General features: G+C 40.2%; 1 protein-coding gene across 16 annotated transcripts in view; it reads left to right on the forward strand.

The window, feature by feature from the left end:
- RBFOX2 (RNA binding fox-1 homolog 2) overlaps positions 1-20,958 on the forward strand; it is a 290,000-nt gene that overhangs the window by 122,313 nt on the left and 146,729 nt on the right. Inside the window, exon 1 of one of the 16 annotated variants that reach the window (XM_031938965.1) lies at positions 1,384-1,904. The exons of the other annotated variants lie outside the window; for them this stretch is intronic. Within the exon in view, the coding sequence (XP_031794825.1) occupies positions 1,890-1,904 (15 nt within the window). The 5' untranslated portion in view covers positions 1,384-1,889. Of the gene's footprint in view, positions 1-1,383; positions 1,905-20,958 lie in introns of those variants that run through there. 16 annotated transcript variants of the gene reach the window in all.

Here is a 20,958-nt window from a genome sequence, read left to right on the forward strand (position 1 = left end):
CGGGCTATTTTGTCCTAAAATAAATTGGAGATTTTTGAAAGTCCACCAAAACCTGTAAATTTGCTTTTCTCTGGTTGCCATGTCTCTGGTACATTGAGAGAAAAGATAACCCTCCAGGAACATTGCAAAACACCCCGGGAAGTGATTTAACTCTCAGCTCTCACTTGAGAATCGATCTTTCTGGCCCGTTTTGGAAGGAAGGATGCCGTTACTGGGCTGAAAAGGATATTTTCCCTTGTCGTGGGGAGCAGGGGCTTTAAATTCAGCAGACATTTTCTAAGCTCCTTTGTCCCGGATCTTGTGCTAGGCCCAGGGTTTGGAGAGGTGCAGAGGAGGGCCAGCCTTTCTGGGAGTTTGGGGAGAGGATGAAGGGCCCGGAGAACAGATGCCCCAGCGTGCAGGCAGGGGATCGGAGGAGAGAAACAAAGGACTCTTTATCAGTACAAGAAGGCATGGGAGAAGGCCTCGGGGAAGCCGGGAAGTGGAGGGAGAGAAGGGAAAACCGGGGAAGCTGGCAGCCCAGCGGGCTCCTTGGAGGTGATCTTACCCTCTGCTGAGTAAAGGAGAAGGAGAGGTTTGGGTGGGGCCTGGAAGAATGCTAGCCGCACCTCTCGAGACCGGGGGGCGGGGGAGCCGGAGGGGAGCCTTAGAAATGGAGGCAGCTCGGGCTCTAGGGCAGCACAAGCAGAGCCCTGCCCCGTGGGTTGGCCGGACTGGCCGTTGGGGCGGGCTTAACAAATTGCCGTGGGCTGGGCGGAGTTCTGGGGGCCGAAGACGGGCCGGCTGGATGCTCCCGGTGGGGCCGGGGGCGGGCACGGCTCCGGCTTTGGCGTGCGTGCAGAACATGGCCGCTGGTGCAGCTCACTGGGTTCATACCGCTTACCTGCACCGGGGCTCAGACCGGGAAAACTGACTTGGGGATTAAGAGGGGAGGGGATTGTGCGGGCGGGAGCTGTCTCTACCTGCCCGAGCCCGAGGCGCCTAGAATCCCGGCCTCTCCTCCCAGGAGGAGCGGGCGGGCCTCCTGTCCCTCTCTTTTGGTTAAGATTAAAAAGAGTGAAGTAGTCTATACATACACAGTCTTATGAAAAATCGCAGTCAACTGGAGCTGCTTTTCCACCTTGAGTGGGAGGGCGGGCTATGTTTGGGGCACGGGACTGACTGACGTGCTGCCTTCGGGGTCACAGCTCTCCCCGCACCTCTCCTTCAGGTTCAGTTACCGACGATCCACAGTCTGGAAGGGGAGGGAAATTCAGTGCTGGGAGAGAGACTTGCCGGTGCAGGAGGAGGGAGAGGTGGCTAGTACATCCCTGAGCTTGCTCTGCCCTCGGCGGACTGAAGCCCGGGGGGCTGGGGGTGGGGGGAAACTTGGTTTATGCCCTTGACTTTGGAGGGCGCATTTTTCCAGTTGCTTCGTTCATGTTTAAAAGGCCCATTCTCCACTCGAGGCCGTGTCTGCCATCAGGAGCTGGTACAGGTTTATTGCTAACTCCACCCATCCTGCCTTTTGCAATAATCTTCGGGAGGTGGTGATTGTTTCCCCAAGTAGAATGACAGAGAGATTCCCTGAAGGCAAATGCAGAGTGTGCTGTACGCCTGTACAGATACTCGCCAGTTCAGACACTTGGGGCTGGGAACTCCCAGAGAGAGAGAGTGTGTGTGTGCGAGTGGAGAGAGAACAACAGAACAGCCAGCCAGAGAGGAGGAGGTTGGGGCCGGGGGGTGGAAAGGCACTGCTGGTGGTAGGATTCTCAAACAAAGGGGGGGGGGGAGACTTTTCTCCCCCCCATGTCCTCCGTTCCCACCCCTTTCTTGTCTCCACTGTTCACTGAAGTGCCTTTTGCTGTCCCGGCTCGATTGACCGCTGAGTTTGAACGGGCCAGTCTGACATGATGTACCTCTGGGTGAGTACAGAATGCTGTGGGTGAGGGCTTGCACTTTGCACATATAAGGAGTGGAAAGCTGAGGAATTCTGCGCTTGCACAAGCGGCCTTTCCCAGCAGCCCAGACTGTACCTCCTCTTCCACACGCAGGTGGTAGTTTAAGGAAAACTAATCCTGGAGCCGGGCTTGGATTCTTTCAGAAATTATTATTGTTTATCTTTTTGAAGTCAGGCCCAAGGGTAGAGCTCACAGAACTGCATAATCCCTTTGGGTTTGGAGTTTATAAGTTACTGGCTGAGAAGGTAGGGCAGGGCAGGTAACGTGTTTTGAAGTGACTCTGGCTGGTTTTACTTTTGAGAAAGAAGTGTTTCCTTTCTCAGGCCTGGTTTCCTTTGGGGTACAGGTAAAAACTTTGTAACTAGCCTTATTTTCATATTACTTAGAACCGTAATAGACTAACGTACAACTGTAAAATTTTATTATTCCTCAAACTGTCTTGTGAAGGAAGTCAGTGTTAATTCTAATTTTACGAGGGAAGTCATTCAGCTGTGATGAGTTTAAAGGGACTTGCCCACAGCGAGGGAACCACTCAGTGGTGGCTAAAAGAATAATTAACAGGTAGATATCGGAAAACACTTTATATTGGCCAAGATAACCAATATCTTGGAGTGTTACTTTTATTATTGTCGTTTAAGGCATTGTAACTGAGTCTGTGGATAAATCCAAAGGGGTTCATAGAGAGCAAAGTTTTCATTTGGTGGGATCCCCAGTTGCGGAAATTCAGAGTTAAGATCATCTCCAATTACAAATTGTATTCATTTTGCTGATTGGATTCGACCTTCATTAACACTTATTGTGTTTAGTACTAATCTTGAATACTAATAGTTCTGTACTTAGTTCACTTACCTTGTTATGGAGGGTTGGAAAAAGACTTGAGAATGGTTAGGAAACCAAGCAGGGTGTCATATGTTGACCCATCCTGTAGCTCTTCAATACCAGAGGATTTAGGGCTTTTTGCTGACAGAAAGGATACATCTAACTTGTCAGAAATGGAAGCCTTTGAGTCACTCTCACACTCTCTAATCACATAAGCAAACTAGTCCTTGCATGCTAGAAGGTTCCGTTCCATTTGAAGAGACATTTGGGACATAAATAAGGTGTCTTAATCATTAAGTGTTTGACCCTTTGAGGCAGGGTATACTATAATTTGCTGGGAGAGAACAATACAAATAGCTCTCACCATCAGCAGTAAGGATTGACTTCCTCTTGTGACAGTACATAGTGCAAAATGCTAAGTAATATAAGTATCCAAGACCTGGTACCTGACCTCAAAAGGATTGTAATCGAACCATAGAGATAGGCCTCAGACCTAAAATTGTAAAGAACAGCATAACGGGACACTTTTATCCTTTCTACATAGCTAACATTGAGATCTTGGTAACTTGTAGAATTTCTCAAAATCACATTAATTCGATGTGCTATTAGTTGATGCAGTTTCCCCATTTGCCATTTTGAACCTTTTTCTTTTTTCCTTTCCAGACATTCTAACTCTCAACTCTAATTGCTTTTAGCAAATGATACTAATAATATTGGGTCATTCTATATGAACTTCAGCTTCCTTCATTTATTCTTCTAATTTTCTCAATGATTTTACCTCTTCTTTCTTCCTTGCTTTTAGTTTGAGGAAGAAGTAACTTCCCTCTGCTAAAATCTATTGTACCGGCTGGCTATGTCTTGGATTCTTTCCCCTCCAACTTTCTCTGATAATCATTACTTTGTTTTCAGGCATCTTTAATCTGTCCTTTTGGGCAATCTCCATGGAATATAAACTTGCCCAATTGTCTCTAGAGATTCCAAAAAGTAAAGGTGAAAGGAAAAGAATCAAAAATGTAGAGAAGGAAAAATGGGGAATACGAAATAAATCAATATGACTAGAACATAGAATGTGTAAGGGGGAAGTAGAATGATGTTAGTTTTGAAAGCAGAGGCTGAAATCAGTGCATTGGATAGATTTTATTTATACGGGTATGTTACCCTCGCTGAATTCAGCATCCACTGAAGCTTGAATAGAGAATTGCATGATCAGATTTATGCATTAGGAAGATCATTTTGTTAGCTGCATGGAGAATGGCTTGGAGAAAGGGAATACTGGAAACACAGAGTCTGTTGTAATAATTTACCAGGTGGAATGGGATGAGTGTGGTGAATTAGTGTGGTAACTAAGAGTCAAGAAGAGGATTACTGAGAGAGATGTCATGGAAGTAGAAGTGATAAGAGTTGACAGTTGACTGAATATGGGAGGTGAGGGAGAAGTGAGTTTGAAGCCTGGAAGGATGCTGGTACTTTTGACAGAAATCAGAAAATTAGGACACGTGGGCTTGGTGAGGATAAGGAGTTTTGTTTTGGACAGTTTGAGTTTGATGAACTACATCCAAGTGAAATGTCCAGTAGTCTAGATTAGTGACATTGCCCAGGAGCTTAGAAGAGAAACGAGGAATTGGATATATCAGTTTGTGAATCATCTACATTGGGATGATAACATGGAAGCTATAGGATCACTGAGACAATGGACAGAGACAGACCCCTGGTGGAATCCCATGGTACATTGATGCTTAAAGGGTAAGATAAAACCATCTTTAAAGGAGGGTGGATCAACAAGAGAAGCCTTCTTAGGAAATCCAAAGATGGAGGGGGTGACTAGCTGATAGTGTCAAAAATTGCCAAGGTTAAAAAGTTACTAATAAAGACTAAAAAAAAGACCATTGAAATGAGTGAGTAAAAGATTGTTAGTAAGTGAAGAGAAGGCAAATTTCAGTCAGGTTTCATTCTGAAAGCCAGATTGCCAGGGCTACCTCCACTTTTGTGGAAGGTGAAAAAGTCTCTAAGTGTAAAAATGATTGCTTGGTTGATTTTCCTGAGAGATTGGCTTTGAGAGGGAGGAGGGATTTTAAAGAACAGAGGAAGTCTGAATGTGTGTGAGGCAGTAGTAAAGCTGCGTGTGTGTGTGTGTGTGTGTGTGTGTGTGTGTGTGTAGATTGACGACCCCGAGGAAGGAGTGCGCAGGCACCTAGAGATGCTGGAGGAGTAAGTGACCAAAAGTAAAAAGAGAAGGTTGACCTTGGCAATTAGAAGGATCACTTCTGTCAGAAACTGTTTTAGAGGACAAGAGCATGGAGTATATGTTTGGGGGCCCAGGGTATTGGCAAGACATTATGAAATACAGAATTGGAAGAAAGTGAAGTTCAGGACAGTTGATCTCAATTTTTTTCAGTATAGTAGAAGGGGAGATTTCCTCTGAGTTGATTGGTTGTGTAGATAGATTTTAAAAAGAGAAGGGAAGACATTTGAGAACTGTGATAGAGAAGAATCAGTAAAGTATAAAAAGATTGCATACAATAGTGAAGGCCCTGTTGAGGTTAGATTATGTATTTTTATAGGGATCCGGTCATCACAGTTGTGTAACTTCCTTTTGTACTTTTTACCCACCTGCCAATAGAAGTGGAGGAGATGGGGTTAATTCAGGATTGGGTTGTGGCCAAATATGGGTAATGCTAGAATAGGAGAGCTAGATATTGGGGAGAAGAGAGAGTGAGTTGGTTAATTTTAAAGTGGAGATTGCTGACTAGGAAAGTGTAGGTGGAGCAGTGGTGATGGACCAGAAATCCAGGAAAGAGTGGAGTTACTCCAGGTCTTGGGGAGGACAAAAATAAGGTGGTGTAGCTGTGAGATAGAGGTAGAGATGAAAGGATAGGAAATTTCGATAAGGGAGGATTTCAGACTTCTTTATCAGGACATTGAGATAAAAGGAAATGATAAAGTCACTTGTATGACAATCCTTCTGTGTCACTGTGATGGAGTGAAGGTGCACATAATGGGAAGTGATGAAGCTGACGAATTTGGAAACCAAGCTATTTGAGGGCTCATCAGCATGTAAACAGAAGTCTCCAAATACCTGGGGGCAAGAGAGGAAGACTGTGGAACCAGTTGCTGAAAACTCTTTGAAAGGGGAGAAGAAATGATTTGGGCACTGATAGATAATGGCATTCAAGATCTGGGGAGCATTTCAGACAAATGGAAGGACTCTCAAAGGAACCAAGATTGCTGAGTTAATCTTGGCAAAGGAAGAATATCTGAAAATGGGAGTGGGGGTTGAGAAGTGTTTGTGGATCTCCCCTTGGCCTGACGCAAGGTCTACAGAGTCTGGGGAAAGTGAAGAACAGGGAACATCCAATCCAAAGAGAAGTTTTTAAATAATAGATGGAGGAATTCTGTTGTCAAGGGTTTGAATCATGGTGATGCTTTTTTTAGGCCTTTCTTTTCCTCATCTACAAAATCTGGGGTTTAGATGAAATTATTTCGAAGTAGTTCTCTTCCACTTCTAAAGTCTTATGATCCTTTCCTTATCATCAAGTCATTTATCTTTTTTCCTCCTGCCCTTTTTTTCACCTTTTCTTTTGGTGATCTTACCTGCTTCTCTGACTTCTGCATGACTCCTGATAGTATATCTGCATGCTCAACTCCTGGATTTCCCCAGAATTGCAGCACTCTCTTTCCTCCTGTTCTCAGTTCTTGTACGCCCCTAGCATTTAGCATATTTAAAATAGCACTCTTTGTTCTACCACAAACTGTCCCTCTTTTTAACTTCTCTCTTTCTGTTAAGGGCACCACTATTGTTCTAGGCTCATAGTTTTTGAATTATCTTTGACTCTTCCCTTCTTCTCACTTCATAAGTGTTCTCAAGCCTGATTTGGATTGCCATAGCATTTCTACTATTTGGATTCTTCTTTTTACTTCCTGAGATCTGGCACTCATCACTTATCACCTAAACTCTTGTCATAGCCTTTTGACGGTTTTTTTTCCCCTCTGGTATGTATCCCCTTTTCATTCCATCCTTCACATCTCTGACAGAGAAGTCGTAAGGCCTCTCAGTGGCCTTTATTTAACATTTTTCTGTTGCTTATACAATACTGGAAATGTGGTTTTCAAAGGAGGCTCCCTCCCATCTCTCTATTCAGCTTTGTTTTTATTTTCTGTCACATATTCTGGGGCCAATCAAATTAAAAGAAATCTCTGTCACTTGCTCTTTTTGAGCATTGAAAAGCCAAGTTTCAGTCAGGTGCTAGTGGTGCCAGATTGCAGAGGTTACTTCCCTCTTTGTGGGAGGTGAGCAAGGTTAGAGTAGAGGGGTCAAACACCTGACCCAGGCACATAGCACTCCCAGGTTTGGCTGAAACCAGATTAAAATGTAGTTGGGAATTATTTAACAAAATACATAACAATACAGAAAAACAAAGGTAATATTACATGTTGAAAGCTAAGTTACCATATGGCCAGCAAGAATCTTTCTATATGGATCAGCAGCCAACATTTCTCTTTGAGTTTGACACCACTGCTGTAGAGCCATCAAGTGGTGTAGACTTGGTTGATTTTCCTGGGAGCTTGGTTAGGAGAGGAGGGAGAGAGAGGTGATGATTGTTGGAGATTTTTAAGAGTTAGGGAAATCTGAGCATGTTTGCAGGTAGGACTAGAGTGGGTGAATAGGTACCTGGAGTAGTTGTAAAGACGAAGAGGTAGGTTGAGTCTGGAAAATTTGAGTTCATATTCTTTCTCTCACTTTTATTACCGATGTGATCCTGTGCAAATCTAGTACAACCTTTGTGAGTCTTGATTTCTTTATCCAGAAAATGGGTTTTGGGAGGATCAACTATGTAAAGTGCTTGTAAGCACTTAAAGTCCTGTTTTTAATGTGAGCATCTGTTCTTATCAGTTTGTCTTATCTTTTTCATTTGGTTCAGGTAGAAGAAATATTACTGGACTAGTAGCTGTCATGCCATTCTCCTTAAATTTTAATGTTCAGAGGATTGTTGTGAAAGTTGATCCAATTACTACTTTTTGTAAAAAATATTATTGTTAGAGACATCCTCAGACTCACCAAAAGTATCTTTGGCACAATTTGGTAGCAGACATAGCTGCAAAAATGTCTTGCACCTCATCTTGTTCCCTTTGGAATTTGATCTCTTGGGGTCTTTTTTATGTTTGTAGAAATTTTAGAGCAAAAAACTACCCTGGTATAAGGAGATGCACTAATGACCTTCTTGGGAGATTTTCTTTCCAACCAGAAGTGGAAGGAGACAGAATGAAAAAGACGTATCCAAATTCCTGATTCTCCTTGTATCTTTGGCGCTCAAGGCTTCTAGACCTTTTAGTCCCTGTTTCTTCCCTTCTCTTCCTTTTCCTTCTACAGTTCTTGAATCTTGGGTTGCTTTTTAGAATTGGAGTTGATTTAAGACTGTCTAGAATTGTTCCTTTCTTTAGTTTTTCTGTTTTTCATAGATATTTTCTCAGTGGCTTTTGCTGTATTTGAATTCTCAATTATAAAAATTGAAAAGTTTATCCTGTGGGAATCTTGCTCTCTAAAATAGAATGCAAAAACGTTATTATGCAGAATATTGCTTTATAAGTATTTTGTAGCACATCGATATCGTATCATGGGATTTCTCTGATTTGTGTATATTTTGTTCACTACCTTTGAACTTAATGCAAGTTTTCTTTTGAAGGTCAGAAGAGTATTGGGCATTATAAAATTCATTGTGGGATCTTTAAAAGAGGTCATTAGAAGGGGTAGCTAAGTGGTGCAGTGGATAGAGCACCAGCTTTGAAGTCAGAAGGATCTGAGTTCAAATCTGGTCTCAGACACTTAACACTTTCTAGCTGTGTGACTGGGTAAGTCACTTAACCCCAATTGCCTCGACAGAATGGGGAGGAATCAGGCATGTGGATTAATCTGAATATTTCTAGTAAAGTGTCAATGGACACTTTTTTTTTTTTTTTTTGGAAACTCGGAGCTAGATCCTGGTTTCCTGACACTTGGGGGAGGGGAGGGGGGTATTCCATGGATATTTCTCACCAGTGATTTCCACCTCAGTAAAAGTAAAGTGTCAATGGACACTTTTTTTTTTTTTTTTTTGGAAACTCGGAGCTAGATCCTGGTTTCCTGACACTTGGGGGAGGGGAGGGGGGTATTCCATGGATATTTCTCACCAGTGATTTCCACCTCATCCCAGCAGCCTCTTTGGTTGGCTGCAGCACAGGCACGGTGGGTGAAATGAAGAAACAATCCAAGGCCAATGTCTTAGTCTTCTGTCTGTGGAGTAAATCTCACTTTCCTCATCTGTAAAATGGAACTACTCATACTTGTCTCACAAGGTTATTATGAGGATGGAGTGAAATCGGGTCTATCTGTGTAGTCAGCAGCTCAGAGCTGGCCTGTTTGTGGCTTTTTCCTCCTTTCTGTACTCCCCTTTTCCCTAGGACTCTGTCTATGAGATGGGTTTGGTGAAGTTTTTCCCTGTCCCAACTGAGGAGGCCTGTACTCTTTCCCTTCCTTCTGTCAGTTCCTATCTTGGGAAATGCCATTGAAACTTTTTATTATGTTAATGTTGATTTCTGTCCCAGCTGTATCTGTGTAGTGAAAGGTTGATAACCTGGACCTGAGATAACTTGACAAGTTCCTGATTTTTCTAGGTGGATGGGGGCAGATGACCCAAGATAATTAAATTTCCTTTTCTTCTGACTGAGGAAGTGGGGGGGAGAGGGGGCGCACAGCAGTGGGGCTGAGTTGGGAGGCTCTGGGCCTTATGCAAAGAGCTTTAAATTTACAGGATGATTTCAGAAAGGCCTGGAGAGACTTACATGCTGAGTGAAATGAGCAGGACCAGGAGATCAATAAGATGAACCAAATCAGTTCCATTTGTTCAATAATGAAAAGAACCAGTTACACCCAGCAAAAGAACTATGGGAAATGAGTATGACTCACAACATAGCATTTCTACTCCCTCTGTTTTTTTGGTCCGTCTGCATTTTTGATTTCCTCCTCAGGTTATTTTTACCTTATTTCTAAGTCTGATTTTTCTTGTGCAGCAAAATAACTGTATGGACCTGTATACATATATTGTATTTAACATATACTTTAACATATTTAACATGTATGGGGCTACCTGCCATCTAGGAGAGAGGGTGGGGGGAGGAGGGGAAAAGTTGGAACAGAAGATTTTGCAAGGGTCAATACTGAAAAATTACCCATGCATATATCTTGTAAATAAAAAGCTATAATAAAAAAAATAATAAAAAAATCTCTGCTGTAAGTATCTTGGGGCATTCACCTTTGGTGCTATTCAGCTCTGGCACTTTGGTAACCTCTAGGGATATACAAAAGACAATAGTCCCTCTCTTCATGGAGTTTACATTTTAATGGGGAAGATAACAAGTAAATAAGCATATGTAAAAGGAGTTGACAAAAATTATGTTTAGAAGGGAAAACTAGTGGCTGATTAGGAACCACAGGCTCTTGAATGTTTAAAGGAAGTCCGGAATTTTAAGAAGTGACAGTGAAGAGGGAGAATAGTCCAGGCTTGAGCACATTTGGGAAATTTGAGAGAAATCCCAAGGGGGCCACTGAAAGATTGCTGTGTGAATGCACATTGGCTAAGGACTTGCAGTGACACAGGAGAACCTGTGCTAAGCTTTGACGATGTGTCCCTGCTCTAAGGAGTCCCTCTACATCAGAGACTTCTAGCAGAGGATGGAGCTCTAAATCAAATGGAAATGACTGGTTGTGCTTGGGGTCTAGCCAGAAGCAGATGGTAATAATACCACTTCTTTAGTATCATTTTGATTGCTAGAACTCTTATTTGTTTCTGATGTGGCACCATCAGAGAGTGCTGAGGACTTTTGTGGAAGACCTTTCTTTTCCAGGGGTTCCTCATCTGTGGCTGCTGAGCGTTGAGGAGGAGGGCACATGTGATTAATTTTGTGTTGATTACTTAAATCTATGTCCGAAGGTGATCAGCACACAGAGGATCATTTGATTTTTGGATTCCTTCATCTTTCAGGGCAAGGAATGACTGATCGGCCACAACAGTGGCTTTCTAGCAGCTGCTCTAAAATGCTGGTATTTCACCCAGCTTTCACTCAGCTACAGAGTCAGCACTTGTTCATATTACCATGAAGATTTCCAGCTCTGCAGGTTTTCATGTATCATCAAGACCACATGAGATTTTTAATTTATATGGTGTCTCACTTGGTGTTTACTTTCTCTTCTAGATAATTAATTCAGGGGTTAAGTAAAACCGGGCCTAGCATTAATTCTTGCAGAGAACATCCAAGACATTTTTATTGAGTGTGAGGCAAACCCTTTATTAAACAGGCCTTTAGCCAGTTTTCCATTCACTTAGATATGTTCATTGCCTTGAAACTCTGAACTCATTGTTTAAGGAAGATTTAGTCTATTACATTAAATGTTGGCAAGTTTGGTCTCCTTTGCTTTGTATAAATTTAGGCATCTTCATGATCTATCACTATACTGTGTCCTCCCCCCAGTATTCTGTGCACCAGTCTCTACATAAAAGATTCCTTTAGGTTACATAGTGACTCAGATTTAAAATATAATGTTATCTATATTTTTGTTTTGTTATTTATTTTGTGAAATATTCCCAATTACATTTTAATTATGTAAGGGTTGTCCTAGTCAGGGCATGCAGAGACCTCTATACACATAATCACGGAGCATCACCTCCACTCTCACCTCCTTCTCCCCCGCCTCCTCCAGCATACTCATCTGTAAAGGGAGGATCCTATGGACTTGCCAGGTACCATTAATTAACCATTTATCTTCAGATAAGATGGGTGATTTATCCCCATATAAGATAACAAGAATGTCTTCTTGTTAATCTTTTTATTTATTCCCCTTGACCGAAAAGTTTATTGTGTAGAAAGCAGTGGAATTCTGCCATTTAGGAGAAGTCCATAATATAAAATACCTGTTAAAAATAAATACTACAGTGAGCCACCGCCTCCCAGACCTGTCATAAATTTGTGCTTCCCAGATCTGATTTATAAACTTCCCGTTTCTCTCTTACTTGTAGGTACTTTTTTCTCCCTCTGTCATTATCAACTTTTATAATTATTTGTAGTGTTATCTGAATATCTCCCTCTTGAAATTGTACTTAATGATTTCTAGAGAGAGAGTGTTAGATTAGGTAGAATCTTGACAAAAATCTTAATTTTTACTGCAGTGGGGAGAATATTAGAGCTATAGTCAGGACAACCTGAGTTCAAATCTAGCCTCTGACACTTACTAGTTACATAACTCTGGGCAAAGTCATTTAACCCGGTTTGCCTCAGTTTCTTCTTTGGTTAAAAAAAAAAAAGGATAATAATAGCATCTCCCTCCCAGAAATGTTCTTAGGATCACATGAAATAATAATTGTAATGCTCTTAGCACAGTGCCCTAGTACATACTAGGTGCTATATAAATGCTGGCTATTATTATTATATTTACAAAATAGGAGTTGTAAAATAGTATTGCTTGTGGCCACTGTGTATATGGAAACTGCCCTGTTAGGCTCACAGGATTATAGCTTTGCAGCTCTAAGACACCTTTGAGGTTGGATAGTTCAATTTCATTTTACAGCTAAGGAAGCAGTCAGAGTGACTATCAGTCACATAAGTAATAAGAAGACACAAGATTTAGAGGGAGGTCTATTGATTCCAAAGCCGACAATTCTCCTGCATCATATGGACTCCTGAAAATAGGTGGAATGGGCCAGCCTAAATGAAGAAAAACATTTTAACTTCTTGGAAGCAAGAATAAAGTTTTCAGTATAGAATAAGCAGGATAAACAAATTACTCTTGGAGTGAAAGCCAGTTAAATTATCTTTATGCTGATGATCTTCATCGGAACTTATCTAGCCCTAATGCTCTCCTGACCTCTATTCTTACTTCTTTAACTATATGTTGCATATCTTGAACTCAAAGTTCCAGAGATGCCTTCAGTTCCTTGTAACCAAAACAGAATTCTTTTATTTTCTCCCCCAAACCTTCCCTGTTGCTGAAAACTTCATTATTACTGTTGATGTTGTTATCATCCTCCCAGTCACCCATGCTCATAACCTTGGTATCATTCTTACACTATCTTCCCCCTTTCCCATTTAATTTTTTGCCAAGTTCTATTTGTTTTGATCTGTTCTGGTAACATATCTTGGGTGTCCTTTTCTCTCTTGCCAGTGCCACAACCTTAGTATAGACCTATGTCATCTTACCTTTGACTATCGCTGCCTGTCTGCAGTTTTCCTGAGTTTTCCTTCTTCCCTCAGTAGTCAGATCAGTGACTGACTAGGTTATCTTCTTTTCTTCCCCTTTACTTAATAAGCTCCAGTGACTCCCTAGCACCTCCAGGATAAAATAGAACATTCTCTTGCATTTAAAGCTCCCTTTCCCCTCCCACTTGTCACATTCCTACCTGTCCAGTCTTCTTATGCCTTCTTCTCTTCCACTCTCTCCCAGCTCCATATACTCTAGCTCTCTGAATGGTCCCTGCTCAAAACACTTCTCTCTCCAATTCTGTGAATTGTGAAATCTCAGTATTGTTCTCCTTTCCTGGAATTGAAGTTCCTCTTAATACTGGTTCTTTCCCTCTGTTGATTATTTCCAGTTTATCCCATGCATCACTTCCTTACATATAGTTATTTTTTTTTTCCATTTTCTAAGTAAATTAAAGTTCCACTGTGTATCTTAACTATCTATAAAAGGAACAAGGTCACCTAGCTCAAATTCAAATGCACCAGCATTCTCTTCCACTATTGCCTGCTTAAGCCTGGACTCTGTGTCCTGCCAGTTCGATTTCCCCAGGATTTAAATCTCACTGGTACCTCTGTCTGGTTTGTTGATATCATTCTTACTCTTCCATCTTCTAACTTACAAATTGTAAACCATTTCCTGTAATTTTACCTCTTACAAATTAGCTTCTCATACTTGGATGGTGTCCACCAGTTGCTTTTGTGAGAGGAACTTCCAGTTTTCCCCATCCGGCCTGCTAAGTCCATATCTCCTTAGGACTCTTGTGGATGGAGCTTCCACTGGGCAGCTGGCTTGTCTTAATGAGTAACCAGAGTTTTAACTCCTCCTAAATCCACCCTGAAGAAGTAAGAGATGATTTGTGGCCAAATCCAGTCACCTTTTCTCAGTCATTATTCTCCTTGGCCTCTCCTCACCCCGACACTGTAGATCAACCTGTCCTCCTGGACATTTCTTTTTAGGTTCTCCTGGTTCTCTTCTTATCCATGCAAGGATCCTTCTCTCTGTTGTGCTGAATTATCCTCCAGGCCATGCCTCTAATTGGGGGTGTCTAGGGATTCTGTTCTCAGGCCTCTTCTCCTTTCCCTCCATGCTCTTTCCCTTGGTGATCTCCTCAGCTCCTTTGATGTAGTTGCCCTCTTTATGTCCACAACTCTGTTTTACTTCTCTAACCCTAACTTCTCTGCTGATCTCTAGCCTTGCATCTCCAGCTGCCTTTCAGACACCTCAAACTGGATGTATTATACCAAGCTTCATAAACTGGGGGTTGCAACTGCACATGGGGTCATGTGCCTGAATGTGGGGATATGAAAAATTTGGCAACAGTAAAAGGTTTCTGAAATCAGGGACCAAAACTTAAGTCAAAATCAAACATGTAATGAATCTGAGGTGTTTCTGGCAGCACTTCACTGTACCTTTGTGCACCCTGAACACACTGTGTGTACATTTTGCATTGTGTATGTACCAATGCTGCCAGAAACACTCTAGCTCAGATTCAGGACAGGGTTGTGTAAGAATTTCTCAGGTGAAAAGGAGTTGCAAGTGGGAAAAAGCTTAGAAGGCCTAGTGGGCATCTTAACTCGACATGTGCAAACCAGAACTCATTATCTTTCTCCCTAAACCTTCCTTTTTACTATAGAAGGCCACACTATTCTCCTAGCTCCTTAGGCTCCCAACCCAGGAATTGTCCTGGATTGCTCTTTATTTCTCACCATCTCCCCTTCCCCCCTTGTTTAAGCTGTTGCTAAGGGCTGATGATTTCATCTTTGTAACATCTCTAGGAAATGCCCTGCATCCATCCTGTGAGGCCCTCATCACCTCATATATGGACTATTACATTAGCCTTCTGATGGGTCTGCCTGTCACAGATCTCTTCCCCACTTCAGTCTGTTCTCCATTCAGCCATTCAAGTGATTTTTCCTAAAATGCAAGTCTGTTATTCCCTACTCAATAAACTCCACTGGCTTCCTATCGTCTTTAGGAGCAAATATGAAATTACATTTAAAGCCCTTCCTAACCTGACCCTCTCAGATTTTTCTAGTCTTATTTACACCCCAATGTGTACTCTTCAGTTCATTGACACTGACTTGGCTGTTCCTTGAACAAGACACTCCATCTCTTGGCTCTGGGAATTCCCTCTGGCTTGCCCTCATACCTACAATGCTTCTTCTTCTCCTGGATTGCTGACCTCTCGGCTTCCTTTAAGCCCTAGCTAAAGTGCTACCTTCTACAGAAAGTTTTCCCCAACCCCTCCCTCTGTTAATTGTTTCCTATTCTATATATATATATATATATCTTGCTTTGTATGTGTTTGTTTGCATGTTAAGATTTTAAGCTTCTTGAGGGCAGACAATATCTTTTACCTCTTTTTTTATCCCCATTGTTTAGCATAATACCTGGCAGTAGGCATTTAATAAATATTTATTGAATTGAATTAAATTGAAACTTTCACCTCAAATCTAAAAGCTAGAGTGGGTTATGTATACCTTAGGAAAACTACAGTACTAATCTATCCTATACTATGTTTTGTCCTGTGTTTATACTGCATTATACTAATATTGTACTATGCTATCCCTATACCTATATTTTAGTTCTCTACTTTATAATACCACAATTGTTTGACTAAACCATTAATTTTCAAAGCATAGTTTGAGGAACCCAGGGCATCCCTGAGACCTTTTCAGGAAGTATGTAAGTCCTATTTTCAGAATAATACTAAGAAATCTTAATTTCTAATATAGTACTGTTGATATTTATTGATATTGATATAACAATAGTTATAACCCATACAAACAAAACAACTGTTCATTTATGAGAAACAGATCCCACTTTGACTCTGTTATTTTTGGACCCCATCGACTGGGTTCTAATATTAGAACTGAATGCTTTTTTGGGGGGATACTTGGACCTGCCTAGAGATCACTCTAAAGCAGGGGTCATCAAACTTTTTAAATAGGGGGCCAGTTCACTGTCCCTCAGACTTTTGGAAGGCCAGATTATAGTAAAAACAAAAACTTTGTTTTGTGGGCCTTTAAATAAAGAAATTTCACAGCCCTGGGTGAGGGGGATAATCGTCCTCAGCTGCTGCATCTGGGTAGTTTGACGACCCCTGCTCTAAAGCCTCCAAAGACAGCATATAAATGGGTAGCTGGGTCTCCATCAAACTCCAAAGGACCCACTGCAGCTTGGAAACCCAGTTCAGTTGATTGGAAACTATTGGAAACTACTTCTAACTATTGGAAAGCTAATAGTTAGAATTTTCAGTGGGAGCACCAATAAAAAGTTTATTCCTAGGATAAGGTATGATATTGTAGGGCTGATAGTCATGTAGCCCTGTTAAGAGGACTATTTTCAAGCATCTTACAATCAGTTTGCATATGAATTATATTTTAATTAAATTGTCCTTTTGCAATCATGTAAATTAAAATAGTTCTAGAAGCACTTTTAGTGGATTGCATTTTTCTTCTTAGCTGTTGATTTTTATTATTGTATTTAGAGAATAATACAATTATATTTCTTTTAAGACATTTTTTAATTCAGACATTTCTCTAGCTCAGACAAAATGCCATTTTTCAACACTTAGTTGTACTTCTTAGAGTAGTAATCTGTAGTTAGGGTTCATTTAAGTTCATCCCACTGGGCTTTAGTTTTTTCATCTGCAAAATGGAGATTAATAATAATGTTCACTTTGTATTGTGCATGATTGTTGTGAGAAATGGGCTTTGTACACTCAAAATAATAATTGCTTGATCTCAGTGGTTCTGTCAGCAGATTAGTATATTGTGTATGCCTTGATGCTATTAATCTTTTTAAGGATACTGTGTGTATCATAGATAATTTTTTAAAGAGACATCATTAGCCATGATAAATAAAGGCTAAGCATACATTGTGCTTAGCATTTTGGCAGGTCACCACATGGCCTTTTAAATTCCCTATAGCTTTACTGAAATAATTATCTCCTCTAATATATTTAAGTATTCAATTTATGATTCATTTTTTGTTCAGTCAGTGACTCGATCACTTGTTAGACAAGCTGTAAATATGATTTGTAATTTGGACAAAGAGTGAATAAGATGACTTCTGAGATTGGCTAATTCTTATTAGCAGATTCCATGATGGTATAGCAGATAGAGAAATACAAAGGTCAAGTTTTAGGAGGCTCTGCCAAATGAAGTCAAATTAAAAATAAAGACAAAGTCTGTTTGAGATCCTACTGTAGATGGAGAGGGGTGCAGTTTAGTATATAGAAATTAAATTCACCTATTCAGAAACCAGATCTGTTTCTAAACAAAGAAAAGAGTATATAGAAGAGAGAAGGGGACAGTTTCAGTTTGCTGGTACTTAAAATTCCTTAGAGAAATCAGGAGCTAAAAGGATGGCATTTAATAAGAATTCATGAATTACCTCAAAAGGGAAAAGGTACCATAATTGGCTCTTTAACACAAACTAGCTTCCCTGAAGTGCAGTGACTTGGAATAAGACCTCCGTCTTTTTTAAGCCACACTAATTATAATAAGAGTTTATATTTCCATATTCTTAAAGCTTTTCTCCCACAACAATCTTGGGACAGAGTTGATCCCTTTGAACTTTAAGGATCATGAATTGTTTGTCAAAGTCAGGAGGTTTGAGAAATGCAATTCAACTGTAAAGAGTTACTGCCAATTATATATTAAGATAAAGTATGGGGCAATTAGGTGGTGCAGTGGATAGAGCACCAGCCCGGAATTCAGGAGGACCAGAGTTCAAACTTGGCCTCAGACACTTAACACTTCCTAGCTAGGTGACCCTGGGCAAGTCACTTAACCCCAATTGCCTCAGCAAAGTAAATAAATAAAATAAAGTACATGACAGTGGACAGAGATAGTCATTTTGTTGGCAATACTTCTAGATCCAAGACAAAGTGACATTTGGAGCATGAGCTCATTGGAAAGGGTTAAATGTTTTGATTTGTCACTTAGAAATCCATAATTCAGTTCTGACATTCTTTGTGGATTCCTGTGGGCAAGGTACTGTTCTTGTTGGTGGTGGACATCTGGATCCCTTCCTGGTCAGTTTAGCTCTAGCTCTAAGTAGAACAGTGTAGACACTCCAGAGAGCTGGGAGAAGTTAAAGGAAAAGGTGGCCAGAAATGTGAATAAACTTTCTCTAGTTAAATAAGGGCATGCTCTAAAATGAATTGACAAGCATTCAGAGATGGGGCCTTTCATGGGGAACCTGCTGAGACCAGCTTCTCTTCTTTGCTGTTGCTTCCTTTTTAGGAAAACTAGTTATGTGGCGGGCAGCGAGCATCTCTAGATTTTCCTCTCTTCTCCCTCGGGTCAGTTAGTTCTACGTTAGACAAAAGCCTCTTTCACCTTTCCTTCACTCCCTGTTCTTGTAAACTCTTAACCAGTTACTTCCAAGAACATCTTTGTGCCCTTCCTCCTTGGGACATCATATGGTGATGCACCTACCCACACACCCATCTACTTATCTACCTGCCTGCCTGCCTGCCTGTCTGCCTGCCTCCCTACCTACATACATACATAAATGTCCTGGATCTTGAGAAATCCCCATTCTTTTCTTCTGCTTTTGAATTTAATTTGATTTTTCCCAAGCACTAAACCTCAAAAATCAGATTACAACCTTGTTGTTACTTTTATCACTAGTATTTCAGTATTTCTTTTTATTATTATTTAGGGTAGCAGATGTCAGCTACTTCCGCTACAATGTGATTCCTGTAGGCTAAATTTGATAGGCTAAGTTGGGAAACTTACTGCCATTTATAACATTGTTCTGTAGGGAAGTGCATGTTGAGTTCCTTACAAACATGTTACAAATACTGATACAATTAGTTTGTAAGTTTGAAACCATTTCAGTACTGGAGTAATTTATGTTTAAGCAGTGCTTTGAAATTGTTTACAAGTGCTTTCCTCGCAACACTGTCACTTTTATATTTAAAGAAAAAGAAAACAGCTAAAGTCAGTCGATACATTGAAATAGTTGGGAAATATATGCAATATCAATGTTCTGTAACCATGGACTGCCTACCACTGCAGAGGAGTAGGTAAGGTGAGTCACTTCTTCTTTGGGACCCAATTTGTTCTTTCTAATTTTGCACCATTAATTTTTGATTGTTCTTTCCATTTACATTATTGTAGTAATTATGCTTATTGATTTCTTGGCTCTGCATCAGACTATGTGATCTTATAGTCATATCTTCTGCACTCATATTTATTATTTCTTATAGCATAGTAATATCCCATTATATTCATGTATGACATCTTCTAGGGCCTTTCTCCTATCGATAGCATTGAAGTTATTTTTGATTTTTTGCTGCTCTATGCAAGTGTTGTATGATTGTCTTATCCATGACCTCTTTGGGTTATAAGCTTATTAATGATCTCTCTAGGTCAAAAAGGTATAGATATGTTAGTCATTTTCTTCACATCATTTCAAATCATTTCTCAGGAAGATTATACTGATTTTCAGTTTTACCAACAAAGTACTGCTTTCCCACAATTCCTCTTATGTTGACGGTTGCCTTCCTTTGTATGATGCTATCCATTTGTATGATTTTGGGTTTTGTCATGTGCTAGTTATTCAGTTGGCATTGGCAAGCATCATGCTATGCACAAGAGTTCCTGCCTTCAAGCAGCTTACATATGGGAAATGAGAAGAATTCAGATAAGTTAGCACAAAAAACATGTCATAATTTCAAAGTAGAGTAGTACTAACGATGGGGGGTGGGATGGGTATCAGAACACACTGTGTGTGGAAGAGCATCTACAACTTCTTGAGTATGACTGTCTAAAAGAACAAAATTTTTTTGTCTTTTCTTTTTTTAAAAAGTAATTCACAGAAAAGTAATGTCACAAATTGATAATGTGAATTTGATTGAAACTCGATTTCAGAACAACTTTGAATTGATAATCACATCTTAATTTTCATTGTAGAAGTTGCTTAAACATTTATTTATGTGCCTACTCTATGGAAAGCAGATTTTTAAGTGACATTTACAAACCAGTATTGGGAATGGTTTTTGCTTTGATGTTAAGATGGTGCACATACTGTGGTTTACTTGCAGAAAAAAATAGAGCCTTGATCAAATTCTTAAAATAGTTGTTGGGGCACTTTTATTTGCAGCAAAGCCTGTAAAATCATTTAGATTTGTCAGTTGTTATTGTTGGTGATGAGTTCTGGCAACTGGACAAACGATTTTATTACATCATAGCTGACAGTGAGTGCAGAATTAATTTTTGTCTTTTGGGGGGGGAATATTTTGTCTGTTTTCATATAAACTTAATCAGTCAGTACCCCATTCTCTCCTGCTCTTTATTATCTAAGGAGGAGATAGCTTAGTTCCAACAGACTGCTCCCAAAGGCCACCTGTTTGATTGCTACAACATCTTTTTTGGGAGTGGGGTGGAGTGGAATAGAATTAAAAGAGTACATTTGCTGGATATTAACTCAGAATTTGCCTCTATCTTTAATTATCCTTAACTACCATTCATATTACTATTCTATCCATGACAGTTCTTTGATATTGGTAATGAAGGTATTATTATTCCCATTTTGCAGCTGAAGAAACTGAGATTTATAAATGACTTGTGACATATCTAGTATACATAGAGGAGCTAGAACTGGATCCCAGGTCTCCTGACTCCCAATTTAGTACATGTTGCTCATCATAGTAACTGTTCTTAGATATGTATACCATTTACAAACTACTTTGGCATAGATGATTGCATTGGTGCCCATCTGGGTTTCATTTTACTCCCTTATTCATATAAAATGTCTGGAGACAGTAATAAAGTGATAAAGTGTAGGAGAGTAGCCAGATGGAAATCAAAAATATATATGAGTTAAATATTTTTTGGTACCATTTACTTAAATGGTTAAATTGGTCTTAATGATATTTTTTCCACTTGACCATTCCTTTATAAGAAAAAAAGGGCTTCC

This window comes from Sarcophilus harrisii, chromosome 5 (genome assembly GCF_902635505.1).
Source record: "Sarcophilus harrisii chromosome 5, mSarHar1.11, whole genome shotgun sequence".
In the NCBI taxonomy this organism is placed as follows: domain Eukaryota; kingdom Metazoa; phylum Chordata; class Mammalia; order Dasyuromorphia; family Dasyuridae; genus Sarcophilus; species Sarcophilus harrisii.